The sequence below is a fragment of the Schistocerca nitens genome, chromosome 7, assembly GCF_023898315.1.
Source record: "Schistocerca nitens isolate TAMUIC-IGC-003100 chromosome 7, iqSchNite1.1, whole genome shotgun sequence".
NCBI lineage: Eukaryota > Metazoa > Arthropoda > Insecta > Orthoptera > Acrididae > Schistocerca > Schistocerca nitens.
In genome coordinates, this window is record NC_064620.1 from 222,123,975 (window position 1) to 222,139,445 (window position 15,471).

Here is a 15,471-nt window from a genome sequence, read left to right on the forward strand (position 1 = left end):
GAAATCTCTGTCCACTGTGGCCTGGCTACAGCAATCAGAGACAGCGGCCATGTGTTTGGGAGTTGTGCTTGTGTCAATGTGTGAGTGTTTTCTATTTTCAAAGGAGGTCTTTAGGCCAAAAGCTTAAACTTTTAGCAGTCTTTTCATGGTTTCTGTTTGTGACTCAGCGTCTCCTCCAGTTAGTGAGTAGCAATCTATCCTTTTCATAACACAATGAGGTGCCAAAAGTCATGGGATACCTCCTAATATCATGTAGGACCAGCTTTTTTCTGGTGTAGTGCAACAGCTTCATTTTGCATGGACTCAAAAAGTCATGGGATGCCCCTGTAGAAATATTTAGCCATGGTGCCTCTATAGTTGTCCATAATTGTAAAAATGTTGCCAATGCAGGAGTTTTTGCACAAAATGACCTCTCAATTATATTCCACAAATGTTCAATGGGATTCATGTCAGCTGATCTAGGTGGCCAATTCATTTGCATCAAATTGTCTGGAATGTGCTTCAAACCAGTTGTGAACAATTGTGGCCCAGTGACATAGTGCACTGTAATCCATTAAAATTCTATGATTGTTCAGGAATGTGAAGTCCATGAACGGCTGCAAATAAGAATTTCCAGTCAGTGATCAGTTCAACCAGACCAAAGGACCAAAGGACCCATTCCTTGTAAACATAGCTTACACCATTATTGAGCCACCACCAGCTTGCTCAGTTCCTTGTTGACAATTTGGGTCCATTTTTTCATGGGATCTGAGCCACACTTAAAACCTATCATCAGCTCTTACTAACTGAAATTGGGACTGATCTGATCATACCAAGGTTTTTCAACTGTCTAAGATCCAACCAATATGGTCACGAGCCCAGGAGAGATGTGGAGGTGATGTCATGCTGTTGGCAAAGGCACTCGCATTGGTTGCCTGCTGCCATAGCCAATTAATACCAAATTTTGCTTCACTGTTGTAATGGATATGTTCATTGTATGTCCCACATTGATTTCTGCAGTTATTTCATGCAGTGGTGTTTGCTGTTAGCAGTGATGACACTATGCAAAAGCCGCAGCTTTTAAGTGAAGGCTATCAGCCACTGTGTTGCCCATGCTTAGAGTAATGCTTGAAATTTGGTATTCTTAGTACACTCTTGACATTGCGGATCTCAGAATATTGAATTACCTAATGATTTCTGAAATGGAATGTCCCATGCATCTAGCTCCAACAACCACTCGACATGCAAAATCTATTAATTCCCATTGTGCAGCTGTAATCACATCAGAAACCTTTTCACATGAATCACCTGAGTACAAATGGCAACCTCTGCCAATGCCCTGCTCTTATAATACACTTAGGTGGCAGGGGCCACGGGATAGTGATATGCACATATATAGGTGGCAATAGCATCATGTACACAAGTTATAAAAAACTTGTGTACATGATGCTATTGCCACCTATATATGTGCATATCACTATCCCATGACCCCTGCCACCTAAGTGTATTATTGACATTTAATAAATCATTTAAGGAGAGTCAGGATTATAAGGGTTGTGAAATGGCTATTGAAACCAAACGTGTTTGGCTCAGTAGCAATTTCTGCCACAGGGTGGCCAGTTCTACACCATTAAAAATTTGCTCTACTTGGAAAAATATCAGATAAACAGATATTCATAACAAATTCATACTAAACTTTGTTACAGTTCCATTGTAATGATATATTTCTGTACAGAATTCATGCAGTTACATTTAAATGAAAATTGTCTTACCTTTTTGACTAGCTCCAACAGGTCTTTCAAGAATCCCCTTAGTTCTTCATTCTCTATTGTACCATTGTTATCCTACAAATAGGGAATTTCCAGATATTAGTTTAGTAATTATGTTGTAGTCTAAGGAACACTGGGGTGACCTTAATGTGATAATACTTAATGCAGCTAAAAAGCAAGTCAGACCAGTTTCAAGATTTCAGATATGTGCTAGTGACTCTATATGAACACAAATTCATTGTATATAGGTTAAGATATGCACTTCTCATGAAAAGTGTACATCATATTCAAACCAGAGAATATCATCTGATTACAGAAGTAGGAACAATCCAATTTTTTAATCACTATTAAGCAAACATATAAGATTAATAATTACATGAGCAGCATTCAATAATTATATAGAGAGCTGTATTTACTTCTTTGTATTAAGCAGAAGGGTGATGCTACCGAGATAAAAGAGCTTTGTTATACCAGTGGGACTAGCAGAGGACAGAGATTTGGAAACTGTGTAAATACATAAACAAATGTAGATGTAGATACCAACTGCGTTTCAACAAAAGTCTACTCAGAGACTGAGGGGAACAATGCTGTGATTCAATTTATTTAAGTATTTGGAAGAATATGTATTTATATAAGATGCTGCTGGCCACTGTGGCCAAGCAGTTCTAGGTACTTCAGTCTGGAACCGCACTGCTGCTACTGTTGCAGGTTCGAATCCTGCCTCGGGCATGGATGTGTGTGATGTCCTTACGTTAGTTAGGTTTAAGTAGTTCTACGTCTAGGGGACTGATGACCACAGATGTTAAGTCCCATAGTGCTTAGAGCCATTTGAACCATTTTACTTAAGATGCTACGGCTCTCATGAAACTTCGTCAGTGTAGTGAGAGATTCTGAACTAAAGGAAGAGTCAAGCAAAGGCAAGTACATTCTATACCAAAAAAATATGCTCAACAAGCCTAGAGGAGTGCATGTTCCACTGTGCAGTGGAGTGTGGCTGATATGAAACTTCCTGGCAGATTAAAACTATGTGTCAGACGAACTTGAACCCATGACCTTTGCCTTTCATGGGCAAGTACCATACCACCTGAGCTAATCAAGCACAATTCATGATCCATTCTCATAGGTTTACTTCCACCAGTACCTCATCTCCTTCCTATTCCACATCAAGTTGAGAAGGTAGGAAACGAGATACTGGCTGAAATAAAGCTGTGAGGAGGGGCCATGGGTCATGCTAGGGTAGCTCAGCCAGTACAGCAGTTGCTAACCAGAGGTAAAAGTACTGGATTTTAGTCCCAGTTTGGCATACAGTTTTAATCTGCCAGGATGTTTCAGTCCTAGATGAAGTTTTCAGGACCTTGATTTTGGAAAGACGAAGATTCAATTAATGGTAATGGGACAGAAATGATATCATACTGTTTACCTCTAGCACAAATAAACTTCAACAACAAAATTGAAAACTGGCTTGAAAATGAATTGCAAGAAAACTAAAATAATTTATAATATATATTACAGATAGAAAAAATATAAATTACCGGTGAGGTCATAGAACAAGTACCGTATATAAATTTGCAGACAGTGTAAAGCTCTCAGCTACAGCCGAGTGAGTTCATAAAATTGATGTAGCATTTTGATGAGCAACATTCCCATCTTATTCTGTTGAAATAACAAAGATGGGATCTTGATTATTCTTGTATAGATGCTGCAATGTGTTGGGCTGCCCACTTCCCTTGCTAAAGGTAAGGTGGCGATGGGGGGACTGACCACACTTGAGCCCTGAAATGTTCAGCGAGCTTCCACCTTGTGTGTCATAGGAATGTGCCTCAGCTGGGAATACTTAGAGCCTATTGTGTTCATTAGTGGGTCCAAAGAAAAACTTAGTTGGTATTCACCATCTCAGTTTTTGAGGCCACCACTGGTCCTTAATTTTACGGCTTCCTTTATTATGTTGTCCCAGAATCCACTGGCCCTGAACAGCACTCTCATCTGTTCAAAATAAAACATATGGGTTTCTTCCAAGATGTGCTCAGCTACCACTAACTTATCTTTCTCCTCAGCTGAAAGTGCAAGGGGTACTTGGAAAGTAAGTTCCAATCAGCCGCAAAATGGAAACCACTTTGAAATTGAAAATTGTTTCATTTGCAACATTTAGCTACAACTTCAAGCTACTTATCTACATATTCAATCATCTGAATTAGACATTTGTCATACCATTGTACCAACTTTCTAATACTCTTGTCATAGAAGGCAGCTGCCAGTGCTTTCTGCCAATCCTCTACACTGGTCTACAGTTCATTGTCTTTAACAAAATGTTGTCTTCATAGTTATCAGTTCATTTGAGCAGATGGTGGTGATGATGATGATGTTTGGTTTGTGGGGCACTCAACTGCATGGTCATCAGCTCCCCTACAAAGTCCCAATTTTTGTACAGTCAAATTTTTACACAATTCAATCTAGCCACTGTCACGAATGATGATGAGGACAATGCAAACACCCAATCCCCAGGCAGAGAAAATTCTCAGTCTGGTCAGAAATTGAACCCGGGGCCCCGTGATCCAGAGGCAGCAATGCTAGCTACCTGACCATGATGAGCTCCGGACCATGTGAGCAGAGATGAAGCTCAGAGTGAGCCTATATGGGCTGTACTTTGAGTGATCAAACACCTCCCATGGAAAATGCTGCAGGAGCATCTTCATTGTCCCTGCAAAATGAGACTGAGAATTGTCTTGAAGAAGGAAACGCATGATAGCTATGTTATGTGGGCTGCGTAGCTTCAGGCAAAATTTCTCACCAGGCCATTGTATTTAGCAGGAGATACTATTTTCTAGGCATCCTTATGTGCTCACTGTGTGCTCAGAACTGAAAAGAGTGACATGATCCAATCTACGGACATACTAGAGACACTGTCCAACACATCTGTGCAAAGCTTCATCAGATTTTCACAATGGTTTACATTGCACAACTGATCAGAACTTACTGTCCAAATATGTGCTTTGAGTAGCACTGCTGGATGCAGCATTGTGTCTGACTTATGTACCAAAGTCCACACTCACACTGAGTACCACTGAGGCTAAGCATGTGCAGTCACACTTGATCATTGCCCAAGTCAACTATATTTTTAATCTTCTGTGGACATTGGAAGATTGTTTTAACACCATATGCCTTAAGTATCACCATGATCTGTGCTGTTGGTTGTCCTACATGTGGAAGAAATACCAATAGGTTGTCATCTTTCCTGTGTTATTTCATAGTTTCATGTTGTATGCATAGCTTTAATTTGTGTGTCACTATAACCACTCCTCTGAAAGATTTCCCTCAGGTGTTTGACTTCAGTAGACAGGTTTTCATGGCTGCTTTGGCATGTGCCCTGTGAATGAGAGTCCCCAGAATTGTGTTGGTTTGAGCTGGGTGGAGAAAGTGAGATGCATACTTTATTTACAATGTGTCCCAGTGTGCCCTCTTGCTTCTTCCATACCCTAACACCCAGGAAGGGGAGACATGTTTCTCTGCCTTTAAAGTGAGCTCTATGGGTTCTTGTTGAAGGTAATTTATGTGTCCAAGAAATTCATAGAGGACTTCCCCACAATGACTTCCCTACAATAAGGTCATCCAATGGTGGTGCCATCCAAATATCTTTAGAAGTGTTTCGGTTTGAAGTGTGGGGTCTCTACAGCCACTTCCTCAAAATTTATGATATATTGAGTGACTGTTCCTGATCCCAGGGGAGACCCTACAGTCACACAGTCCTCAAGCTCATAAAAATGCCTGATGCACTGAAAGTAATTCATAGTGTAGTGAGAGTGACTGTAAAGTCTCACAATTTGTGGCTCAAGACATTGTGCCATCAATGCCAACATATACTTCGTGCACTTGGGTCAATAATGATGTTACGTCAGAAGTCACCAGCAACTTATCTTTATTAGTTGAATATCTCCCAGTAATTTCACAAACTCATACAAATTCTTCATTTGGAGGGCACAGGACCCTAGTAATGACTTTATTAGATTTGTCAGGTGTTTGGCAGTCCATACATTGATGAGCTGATAGTGTTTTCTATTGGGTATAGGGGTATTCCTCCCTAGTGTTCTTTCAGAAGCACATACAAGTGAGGAGGCACTGACGTCTTAGGTTGTACTCTTTTACCTTCCTGACAGCAAGTCAGAGATCTACAGAAATGCAATGTCATTTTTGTCAAAGCTGCCATAGCCTTCATAAGTTTGTTGCCATTTATGCTGGGCTCTGCAGTGGCATGGAGATTTTATTTTATTATTCAGCGGTAAAGATAACCAAGATGCCACTGTGACACTGTGCTGAAAGATGATAGGAGTAAAACTCATGGAAATGTTGTGTCATAGCAACAAACTCACTCTGCTAGACACCTGAGAGGTTTATATTTCTTCAGTTCACTGAGAAAGATAACTAGGGCCATTAAGTTTTTATATTTATGTCAGCTGGGTGGACAGGAATTAAAAGATACAAATCAGTAAGAGCACTCTAGTGTGATTTTAATAAAGTAAACAAAGTTTTAAAAACATATCTTATGAGATGTTTGGAAGGGCAGGTTTACAATGTATGTGTGTTGCTAATACTGACTTGTAACAGTGGTAAATAGAGTTTAATGCAAGCACAGTCTTCATTGAACAGCAGCACAACTTCAATAGAAATATATCTATGTATCCTATGACTTGTGCCAGCTATGACTTTCTAGCAAATACTCTAGTAAAACTGAATAAGGCACAAAATAAAATTAGAATTGATTAGACTTGAGTAATGTGTTTTTCACTTCAGGCTACAAAATTCTGTCAGAGAAGTTTTAAGACATGACATTAAAGGCAATGGAAAGCCCAGGGTGGAATAACACCAATATTAAGAAAAGAGTAGATTGTTACTCACCATATGGAGAGAATGCACTCAGAAACCACAGTGACCAGAGACAGTGGCATGTATGTGTGAATTGTGCTGTTGTGAGTGTGTGTGTGTGTGTGTGTGTGTGTGTGTGTGTGTGTGTGTGTGTGTGTTTGTTCTCTACTTCAGAAGAAGGTCTTTTGACCGCAAGCTAAAAGGTAAACCAGTCTTTTCATCATGGCTGTCTACAGCTCAGAGTATTTTCTTATGGTGAGTAGCAATCTATCGTTCTCACAATATTGTTGATGTTAAATACATTATACTAAAATGATTCACCTCATACTTAAATTAGAAACAAGACATAGAATAAAAACATGATACACATGATATGACTAGTAAATCTCAAACCCAGAAAACGTACATACAAGAGAGCCCCTCAAGAACCCATTCTTGGACCACTCATTTTCCTCCTATACATCAAGTACCTAAACATTTTAATAGGACCTAATGAGGGGCACTTTATGAACTGTTTGAGACGGCACAAGATAGGTTTAAGTATACCACCTGATCCACATTACGCTCAATGCAACATGTGATGAAACACCCTTTGCTTCAGAATTTATGATTAGATGAAAAAGTGAACATTATGTGCAGGATGTAGTATAACTAATTAGCTTACAAGCCTGTAAAGTGAAAGTAATCAGCCAGAAGTTGTATTTACGAATCAGCAATTTGATAATTCAGTGAACACATAGTGCGTAGTGGGTGATCACTCCGTTGTAGAAATAATTCAAAAGCCAAGATCGCTTAAATACTGTTTACTGGATAACCGGTTTCAAGGTGCCATCATCAGATCTGTGAAGATATAACATGACAGGTTTGAGGGAGGGCTTTCACGAGTTACACTATATATATTACTATTGATACAGTACCACATACCTGAATGTAGCTTAACATTTATATACCATTTGGATATAGCAATACAAGAAGCAGACCAGTTGATATCAAATCATGGTCACAAAAAATAAAAAGCAACTGCTCTCATGGTCATTCTTTTCCATCAGATACATAAAACTGAATTCACAAGATAAAACTATTCGGTACATGACTGCTGTTCAACTAACAACGGTCGGCATGAGTGTGATGCTGACCATTGTTTTGTAGGTGACATCCAGTAAGGCAATCACAAACAAGTGGATGATTCTTCTTAAATGTGGGGCACACAATTGCAGTTTTCCAATCTGCAGGAATAGTTTCTATCTTCCAATGTTTCTATTAATTCCAGTTGTGGGCATCCATTCTTTAATAATTCAGCATATATCTGGTAGTAGTATGACATGTAGTAAAATATAATATGAACTGAAGTTTCTTTGTCAAATACCAGAAGTTGATGTGTCAAGATAGTCATAAATTATATACTTCCAACTATTAACACCTATGATAACTCTAAAACCCAGCTAGCCACGTGATCTAATGCACTGCTTCCCAAGCGGGAAGGTGAGCTTGTCCCTGGCAAAAATCAGCCCGGTGGACTGGTGTTGAAGTCCAGTATGCTGGCCAGCCTGTGGATGGTTTTTAAGGCGGGTTTCCATCTACCTCAGCAAATGCAGGCTGGTTCCCCTTATTCCGCCTCAGTTACACTGTGTTGGTGATTGCTACGCAAACACCATTTCCACATATGCGTACACCATAATTATTCTACCACACAAACATTTGTGGTTACACTCACCTGGCATGAAACGATCCCGGGGGTCCAATGGGGGCCAAACAACACAATAACCCTGGGTTCGATGTTGGGCAGTGGTGGGGTGGGTGGACTGCTGTGGCCTGTTGTGGGATTGTGGACCACTGAGGGCTACGGTGGGATGAAGCCTCTCTGTCATTTCTAGGTCCCCGGTTTAATATATTCATACATACAAACATACATACATACGTACATACTCTAAAATGTGCCTTCACATCTTCTCATGATAGTGCAAATATGATAGCTGCCAAAACAAATCAAATACAAATGACTCCAAATTCCATCTCTATATTGTACCTTCAAGTTATCTGGAACACTGTACTCAGATCTGACTGCTGTATTCACAATAGCTTCTTTAATTTAATAATTTGCATAATGATGATAGATTCAGTTGGGTATATAGCACACTGTGTGCCACCACTTTCCTAAACTAAATTAAGGCTGATTATGAGAAGTTACTCAGGACTGGTAGGCAGTTGACAATGGTTTATAGATGTATCTTTGCGCAAGGCATATCATCAACTGATTATGTGTCTACTGCTTTGGCATGACAAATGTTTTCAGATTAGGCATTATATACAGCAAATGAAAAGAAAGGATGAAAGCCATAAATTGAAGGGGTTCAGGTATTTGTTTTCATTACTTTGCCCAAAACATTTGCTAGAGAGAGACCACTAAAATTTTAGGTCCATCTTCCAGCTATGGTAGTGTTTTAAACAAAGAGCTAAAATGACGTCACTATGAAGGCTTCCACAGACAGTGTCAAGATGATTGAAATTTTTCTGGGTGCTGTACCATTTCACTGCATAAAATGTAAACTAATTTAAAATATATAAACTATAATGACATTTTGGCCATGTTACAATGGCTTACTCAGGGCAAGACTGGTTTTACTGGGGGACAGGTGACCAAATTTATTGCAACCTATCAGCGTCAGTACATCGTACACACATCAAAAAAAGTTTTGCATCACCTCAGTTCTGAGAGTTCTGGAACCAGTACAGAAAATGGGAAAAGAAATCAAAATAACATCATTTCTGCACTTTTTATTGCTCATGAAAACCACACATTGCCTGTTGGACCACCATATAGCAAGACCTTCATAGGTGGTGGTCCAGATTGTTGTACACACTGGTACCTCTAATACCCAGCAGCACTTTCTCTTGCATTGGTGCATGCCTGTATTCATCGTGGCATACTACCCACAAGTTCATCAAGGCAATGTTGGTCCATATTGTCCTACTCCTCAATGGCGATGCGGTGTAGGTCTCTAAGTGTGGGTGTTGGGTTATGTTGTCCATAAACAGCCCTTTTCAATCCATCCCAAAAATATCTGATATGGTTCATGTCTGGAGAACACACTGACCAAGTGATGTCATTAACCTGAAGGAAGTCATTTACAAGATGTGCACGATGGGGGCACGTATTGTTGTCCATGAAGACAAATGCCTTGCCAATATGCTGCACATATGGTTTCACTATTGGTTGGAGGATGGCATTCACATATCGCACAGCTGTTATGGTGCCTTCCATGACCACCAACGGCGTACGTCAGCCCCACATAATGCCACCCCAAAGCAGCAGGAAACCTCCACCTTGCTGCACTCGCTGTACAGTGTGTCTAAGGTGTTCAGCCTGACTGGGTTGCCTCCAAACACATCTCCGATGATTGTCTGGTTGAAGGCACATGCGGCACTTATCGCTGAAGAGAACATAGTGCCAATCCTGAGTGGTCCATTTGTCATGTTGTTGGGCCCATCTGTACTGCACTGCATTGTCTCATGGTTTGCAAAGTTGGACCTCATCATGGACATCAGGAGGGAAGTTGCTCACCATGCAGCCTATTGGCCACAGTTTGAGTCGTAACATGACGCACTGTGGCTCCACGAAAAGCATTATCCAACATGGTGGCATTGCTGTCAGTGTTTCTCTGAACCATTATCCATAGGTAGCGGTCATCCACTGCAGTAGTAGCCGTTGGATGGCCTGAGTGAGGCATGTCATCCTCCATGTCCGAACAACATCACTTTGGTTCTCTCCTATATGCCTGGACACTTACCTAGTTGCCGGCCAGAGTGGCCGTGCGGTTCTAGGCACTACAGTCTGGAGCCGAGCGACCACTATGGTCGCAGGTTCAAATCCTGCCTCGGGCATGGATGTGTGTGATGTCCTTAGGTTAGTTAGGTTTAATTAGTTCTAAGTTGTAGGCGACTGATGAACTCAGAAGTTAAGTCGCATGCATAGTGCTCAGAGCCATTTGAACCATTTGAACTTCTCTTGTTGAGAGCCCTTCCTGGCACAAAGTAACAATTCGGACGTGATTGAACCGCGGTATTGACTGTCTAGGCATGGTTGACCTACAGAAAACATGAGCTGTGTACCTCTGTCCTGGTGGAATGACTGGAACTGATTGGCTGTTTGACCCCCTCCATCTAGTAGGCACTGCTCATACATTGTTGTTTACATTTTTGGGTGGGTTTTGTGACATCCCTGAACAGTCAAAGAGACTGTGTCTGTGATACAATATCCACAGTCAATGTCTATCTTTACGGGTTCTGGGAACTGGGGTTAAGCGAAAGTTTTTTTGATGTGTGCATTTCTGGAACCTCATTGGCCCTAGAATACAATATACTAATCATGGCAAAATGGAGAGGGTAGTAAGAAGGCTATTCATCGAGTATCTGACTTGTCAGTGATTGGTGCCTGTCTGCGAATCAGCACTTGGCTTATAGTGGACATGTTTTCTTCATGGTGCATGCAGAAATACATTGACAGTTTTCCTACAGCTGCTTGTTTAGACTGTTGCATACATGGCTGGTGAGGCAGGTCCCTCAGGACTGCTCACAGCCCTTTGGACTGTTATGCCTAGCAGCCAGGACACTGGAAGCTTGTAGCCACTATTGTCAGGCTATTTAAAAATTTCAATAACCTCTTCTATTTTGCATTGGCACATCCACAGCACTTTTGTCACAACAGGAGCTCCCTGGAACATTACAGTATCTCCACAATCATGGTGGTATTCTGCTATTCCTGATTTACTGTGTTGTTCTAATAACATGTAGAATTCATATTCTGCCATACATGTGCTAACTGGCATCCCTGTCTCGCAGGAGAGCTTCTGTAAAGTTTGGAAGGTAGGAGACTAGATACTGGCAGAAGTAAAGCTGTGAGACCGGGTGAGAGTTGTGCTTCAGTTGCTCAGATGGTAGAGCACTTGCCCGCGAAAGGCAAAGGTCCCGAGTTCGAGTCTCGGTCGGGCACACAGTTTTCATCTGCCAGGAAGTTTCATATCAGTGCACACTCCGCTGCAGAGTGAAAATCTCATTCTGGAAACATCCCCCAGGCTGTGGCTAAGCCGTGTCTCCGCAGTATCCTGCAAGTTTTGCAGGAGAGCTTCTGTAAAGTTTGGAAGGTAGGAGACGAGATACTGGCAGAAGTAAAGCTGTGAGACTGGGCATGAGTCATGCTTTGGTAGCTCAGATGGTAGAGCACTTGCCCGCGAAAGGCAAAGGTCCCGAGTTCGAGTCTCGGTCGGGCACACAGTTTTAATCTGCCAGGAAGTTTCAGTATTAAGGTTGTTTACTGCAGCCTCAGAAGGACACTGTGATACAGTCAAAATGTCATTTTTATAGTTTATACATATATTCAAGTGTTTTGGATTTTATACAATAGTATGGTACAACAGCCTGCACAATTGTAATCATTGTAACAATGAATTAAAATCTTGAACTGATCTGATAGCACCCCTTTCTGCTAGCTTTGTAACCAGTCAATGAGTCACATTGTATCTCCTGAAAAACTGCTAGTAACAGCTCCTCTCTGAGTTACTGAACATTTTTCGCGGGGTAATCTCCATAGGAATATTAATTTAATCATAATTCTAACTATAGCCTTTTAACAACAGCTAAGTTTGTGCCATGTAAAAGTTTCTTTTCAGAAAATGCAATATATAATCACATGAACTCAGTTCTGGTGGAATTAAAAAAGGAGGGCACTGTTTGTGGTTTTAAAAAGGCCATTGATTGTGTAGATCATAAAATTATTTTAGAGAAACTAAAATCATATGGTTTTAAAGGCATTCTATTGCCTGCGTGGAGTTATCTTAACAATAAAAAAGAAATGGTTGCATAACAGATGATATCAACAGAAAAAGATTAAATTTAGATCAAGGACAGATTAAATATAGCGCTCCACAGTGTTTGGTACTTTGTTTACTTCTCTTCTTCTTCTTCTTCTTCTGTAAAAGAGATTAACTGGGACATTGGAGTGTTCAAACTGTAATGGTTGCTGATCAAACAGGTATATTGATCAAATATCCAGTCCAAACCAGGCACAACTAAAGTAATAATTGGTTCACAGATGACAGTTTATCCCCTAATCCAGCAAAAGTTCATATTTTGCAATTACAGAGAGATAAAAGTGACTTACAGGTGCCAGGAATGGTAACACTCTGGATGGGACACTATGTGTGGGGGTTTTAGGTGTCCAGACATATAACTAACAGAGATGGCACCGGCATGTGGAAAGCAAAAGAGCTAGGTTCTTAGTTCTTTTTTGCACTTAGAAATCCATAGATTGCATTATTACCACACATCTGTATTGTCAGCACCCACCCTCCTTCCCCCTCCCAATGAGCAGAGATGTGTTTTGCTGGTGCACCAAAATTTTTCGTATTTTGACTTAAATAAATTGAATTTTTTATCTCTGGCACACTAGTGTAGCAAGTGTCAATAACTCATCTAAGTAAAAACCCCATGCATTTCACACATTTATTGAGGCATATGAGTTGAGTCTGACTGTGTGTGTTACATAAGCCTAATTTGAAATGCTAGATTCTAATTCACGGTAATGTTCTTGTTGCAAAATCTTTCATTAACTGTATCAAGGCTATACAATGAAATACTGTGTATTTTTCAACATTTGCAAATGTCACACAAAAAACTGTGATTTGTAAACTATATTTGTGCTTTCCCATAATCTTTTGGCTTCAAAGACAATCATCCTGAATTTCATTGTTCCTTTATGTGACACTTATAAGTGTTGTGCATAATGTATTCTGTAGTAAACTATGAGTGACAGTTGTGTGTTCTGCAAATTTCAACTTTTTTTGTTTTGTTTGGGAAATGGTTTCCCCATTATTGCAGCACATTTTATGTTGTTATGCGCTTGTTCCTTCAGAATCTGAGTTTCAAAATTGACTGTTTTCCCCCCTCTGTAATCTGAAAGAAGAGATTACAGAGCAGTTATTTGCTGTGATGATTCAAGGTGACTGATGATGAATATAAGATTTCTTATTCCATTATGGTATTTTTACCTTTCAGATAACTTATGATGGTGAAAGAATTATTTTTGGCTTCTCTTTCCTTTTTCCACTAGGCCATGCCCATTCAGTTCTGTTTCACTGGTAGTTTTTAAATATGATTTCACTTTATGTACATCTGCTGTTGACTGCTATTATCAGATCATGTCGTGCAGCAGTGAGACAAGGCAATTTGTAAACAGTGCCAATTAGAAAATCAATCCATTTTCAGTCTCAGAGCATGTATATAATGTGCTATGAGTGAAACTTATTGTTTGATCTGTAATATTTTCATCATACGAAGATAGTGTCTGTAAAATGCCTTCCTTGGTTGCTTACACACTGTTGGAGATGCAGAGAGAAGTAGTCCATGTAACTGTGCAACATTTGCAATAGATTTTTCCTGGCATCATGTCAAATTTACTCTTTTAAATCCATATATTCAATGTAGCTCTAGAAGGAGAGGATTAGAGGCGACATGACTTGTGAAAGGGCTACCTAGTAGAAACTACCCTTCCTACCTATGAAGCAAACAGAAAATGCTAACCTTAGTAAACTTTTGCAGTATGGGCCACAGTTTGTTGTAAGACTGCTTTTTCATCAACAGGTCCAAACAGGAAAAATGTTACTAATAAGCTTTTACTTTTGCACAAATAATGCAAGTTTTGTCTGATGACAGAAACAATCAGTTCCTGTATGGCTCTGTAACTCATCTTGAAGTTGGGTTCTCCTCTTCATTTAGTTGCATTAGTATCAATAACATTATATTTGCTGTCATCTGCTGGCATCTATAATGGATGCTACTTTTACCTCTACATACATACTTGAAAAGTCACCATACAGTGCACGGTGTAGGAAACTTGTACTACTACTAGCGAACCCCTTTCCTGTTCCACTTGCAAGTAGAGTAATACAAAAATTACGTTGATATACCTCTGCCCAAGCCCAAATTTCTCTTGTCTCCACAGTCTTAAGCAAATTGTGTGTTGATGGCAGTCAGCTGCTAATGCTGGTTATTCAAATGTCAGAAAAGTAACATTATCTTCTCTCCAAGTAATCCATTTTCAGTTCGCAGAGTATTTCTGTAAACTAAATTGCTGATCAAATCAACTGATAACAAATCCAGCAGCATGCCTCGCAATCACTTTGATATTTTACTTTAATCCAATGTGGTGGGAGCCCCAAAAAATACAGCATTATTCAAGAATGGATCACAGTAGTGTTATACAGGGTGAAGCGAAATTCATGCACTCGGGCTTCGCAGCTCGACTCCCCACATGCCTGCAATAAAAAATGTCTCTCACAAAATTTCATCCAGTGAGTACATCCAGCAGAAAAAGGACGTTAAAGAGTGGCAATCTGGCAATACTGTAACCACATGTATGGTAACTACCTCTGTCAGCATGTATTAGTCATGCTGTACAGTTGGTGCAGTGGATAGAATTTTGGGTGAGCATGCAGGAGGTCGATGGTTCGATCCTGGGCTGAGGCATATGTTTCTTATTTGGTAAATGTAATCCAGGTGGTACGGTACCTGTCATTTTAATCACCAACAGCAATTGCAGTTGGTCCTCTAGAAAATATTTGCACTTACATACTACAATCATAGAAATGGAAGACTGGTCAGCTTTGAAAGAAACCCTTTTCATGTTGTGGGCATGAATTTATTTGCCTTTCAATACTGAGTCTGGTAACCACATGCTGTTTAGTATGTATCTCAATACATTATTATTATTATTATTATTATTATTATTATTATTATTATTATTCTATTGATGAGATTATGGAAACACCATGTCTGTTACCATTAGGGAAACAGTGTAATTTGAAACTGAACA

At 40.0% G+C, this 15,471-nt stretch overlaps 1 protein-coding gene across 5 annotated transcripts in view; it reads right to left on the reverse strand.

Moving 5' to 3' along the window:
- Positions 1-15,471, reverse strand: part of LOC126195153 (calbindin-32) — a 996,724-nt gene that overhangs the window by 327,407 nt on the left and 653,846 nt on the right. For 3 of the 5 annotated variants that reach the window (XR_007538558.1, XM_049933661.1, XM_049933658.1), the window contains exon 10: positions 1,752-1,823. The exons of the other annotated variants lie outside the window; for them this stretch is intronic. Coding sequence is in view for 2 of the 3 variants with exons in the window: in XM_049933661.1 (XP_049789618.1) it covers positions 1,752-1,823 (72 nt within the window). In the remaining variant the exon portion in view is untranslated. The remainder of the gene's footprint in view (positions 1-1,751; positions 1,824-15,471) is intronic. 5 annotated transcript variants of the gene reach the window in all.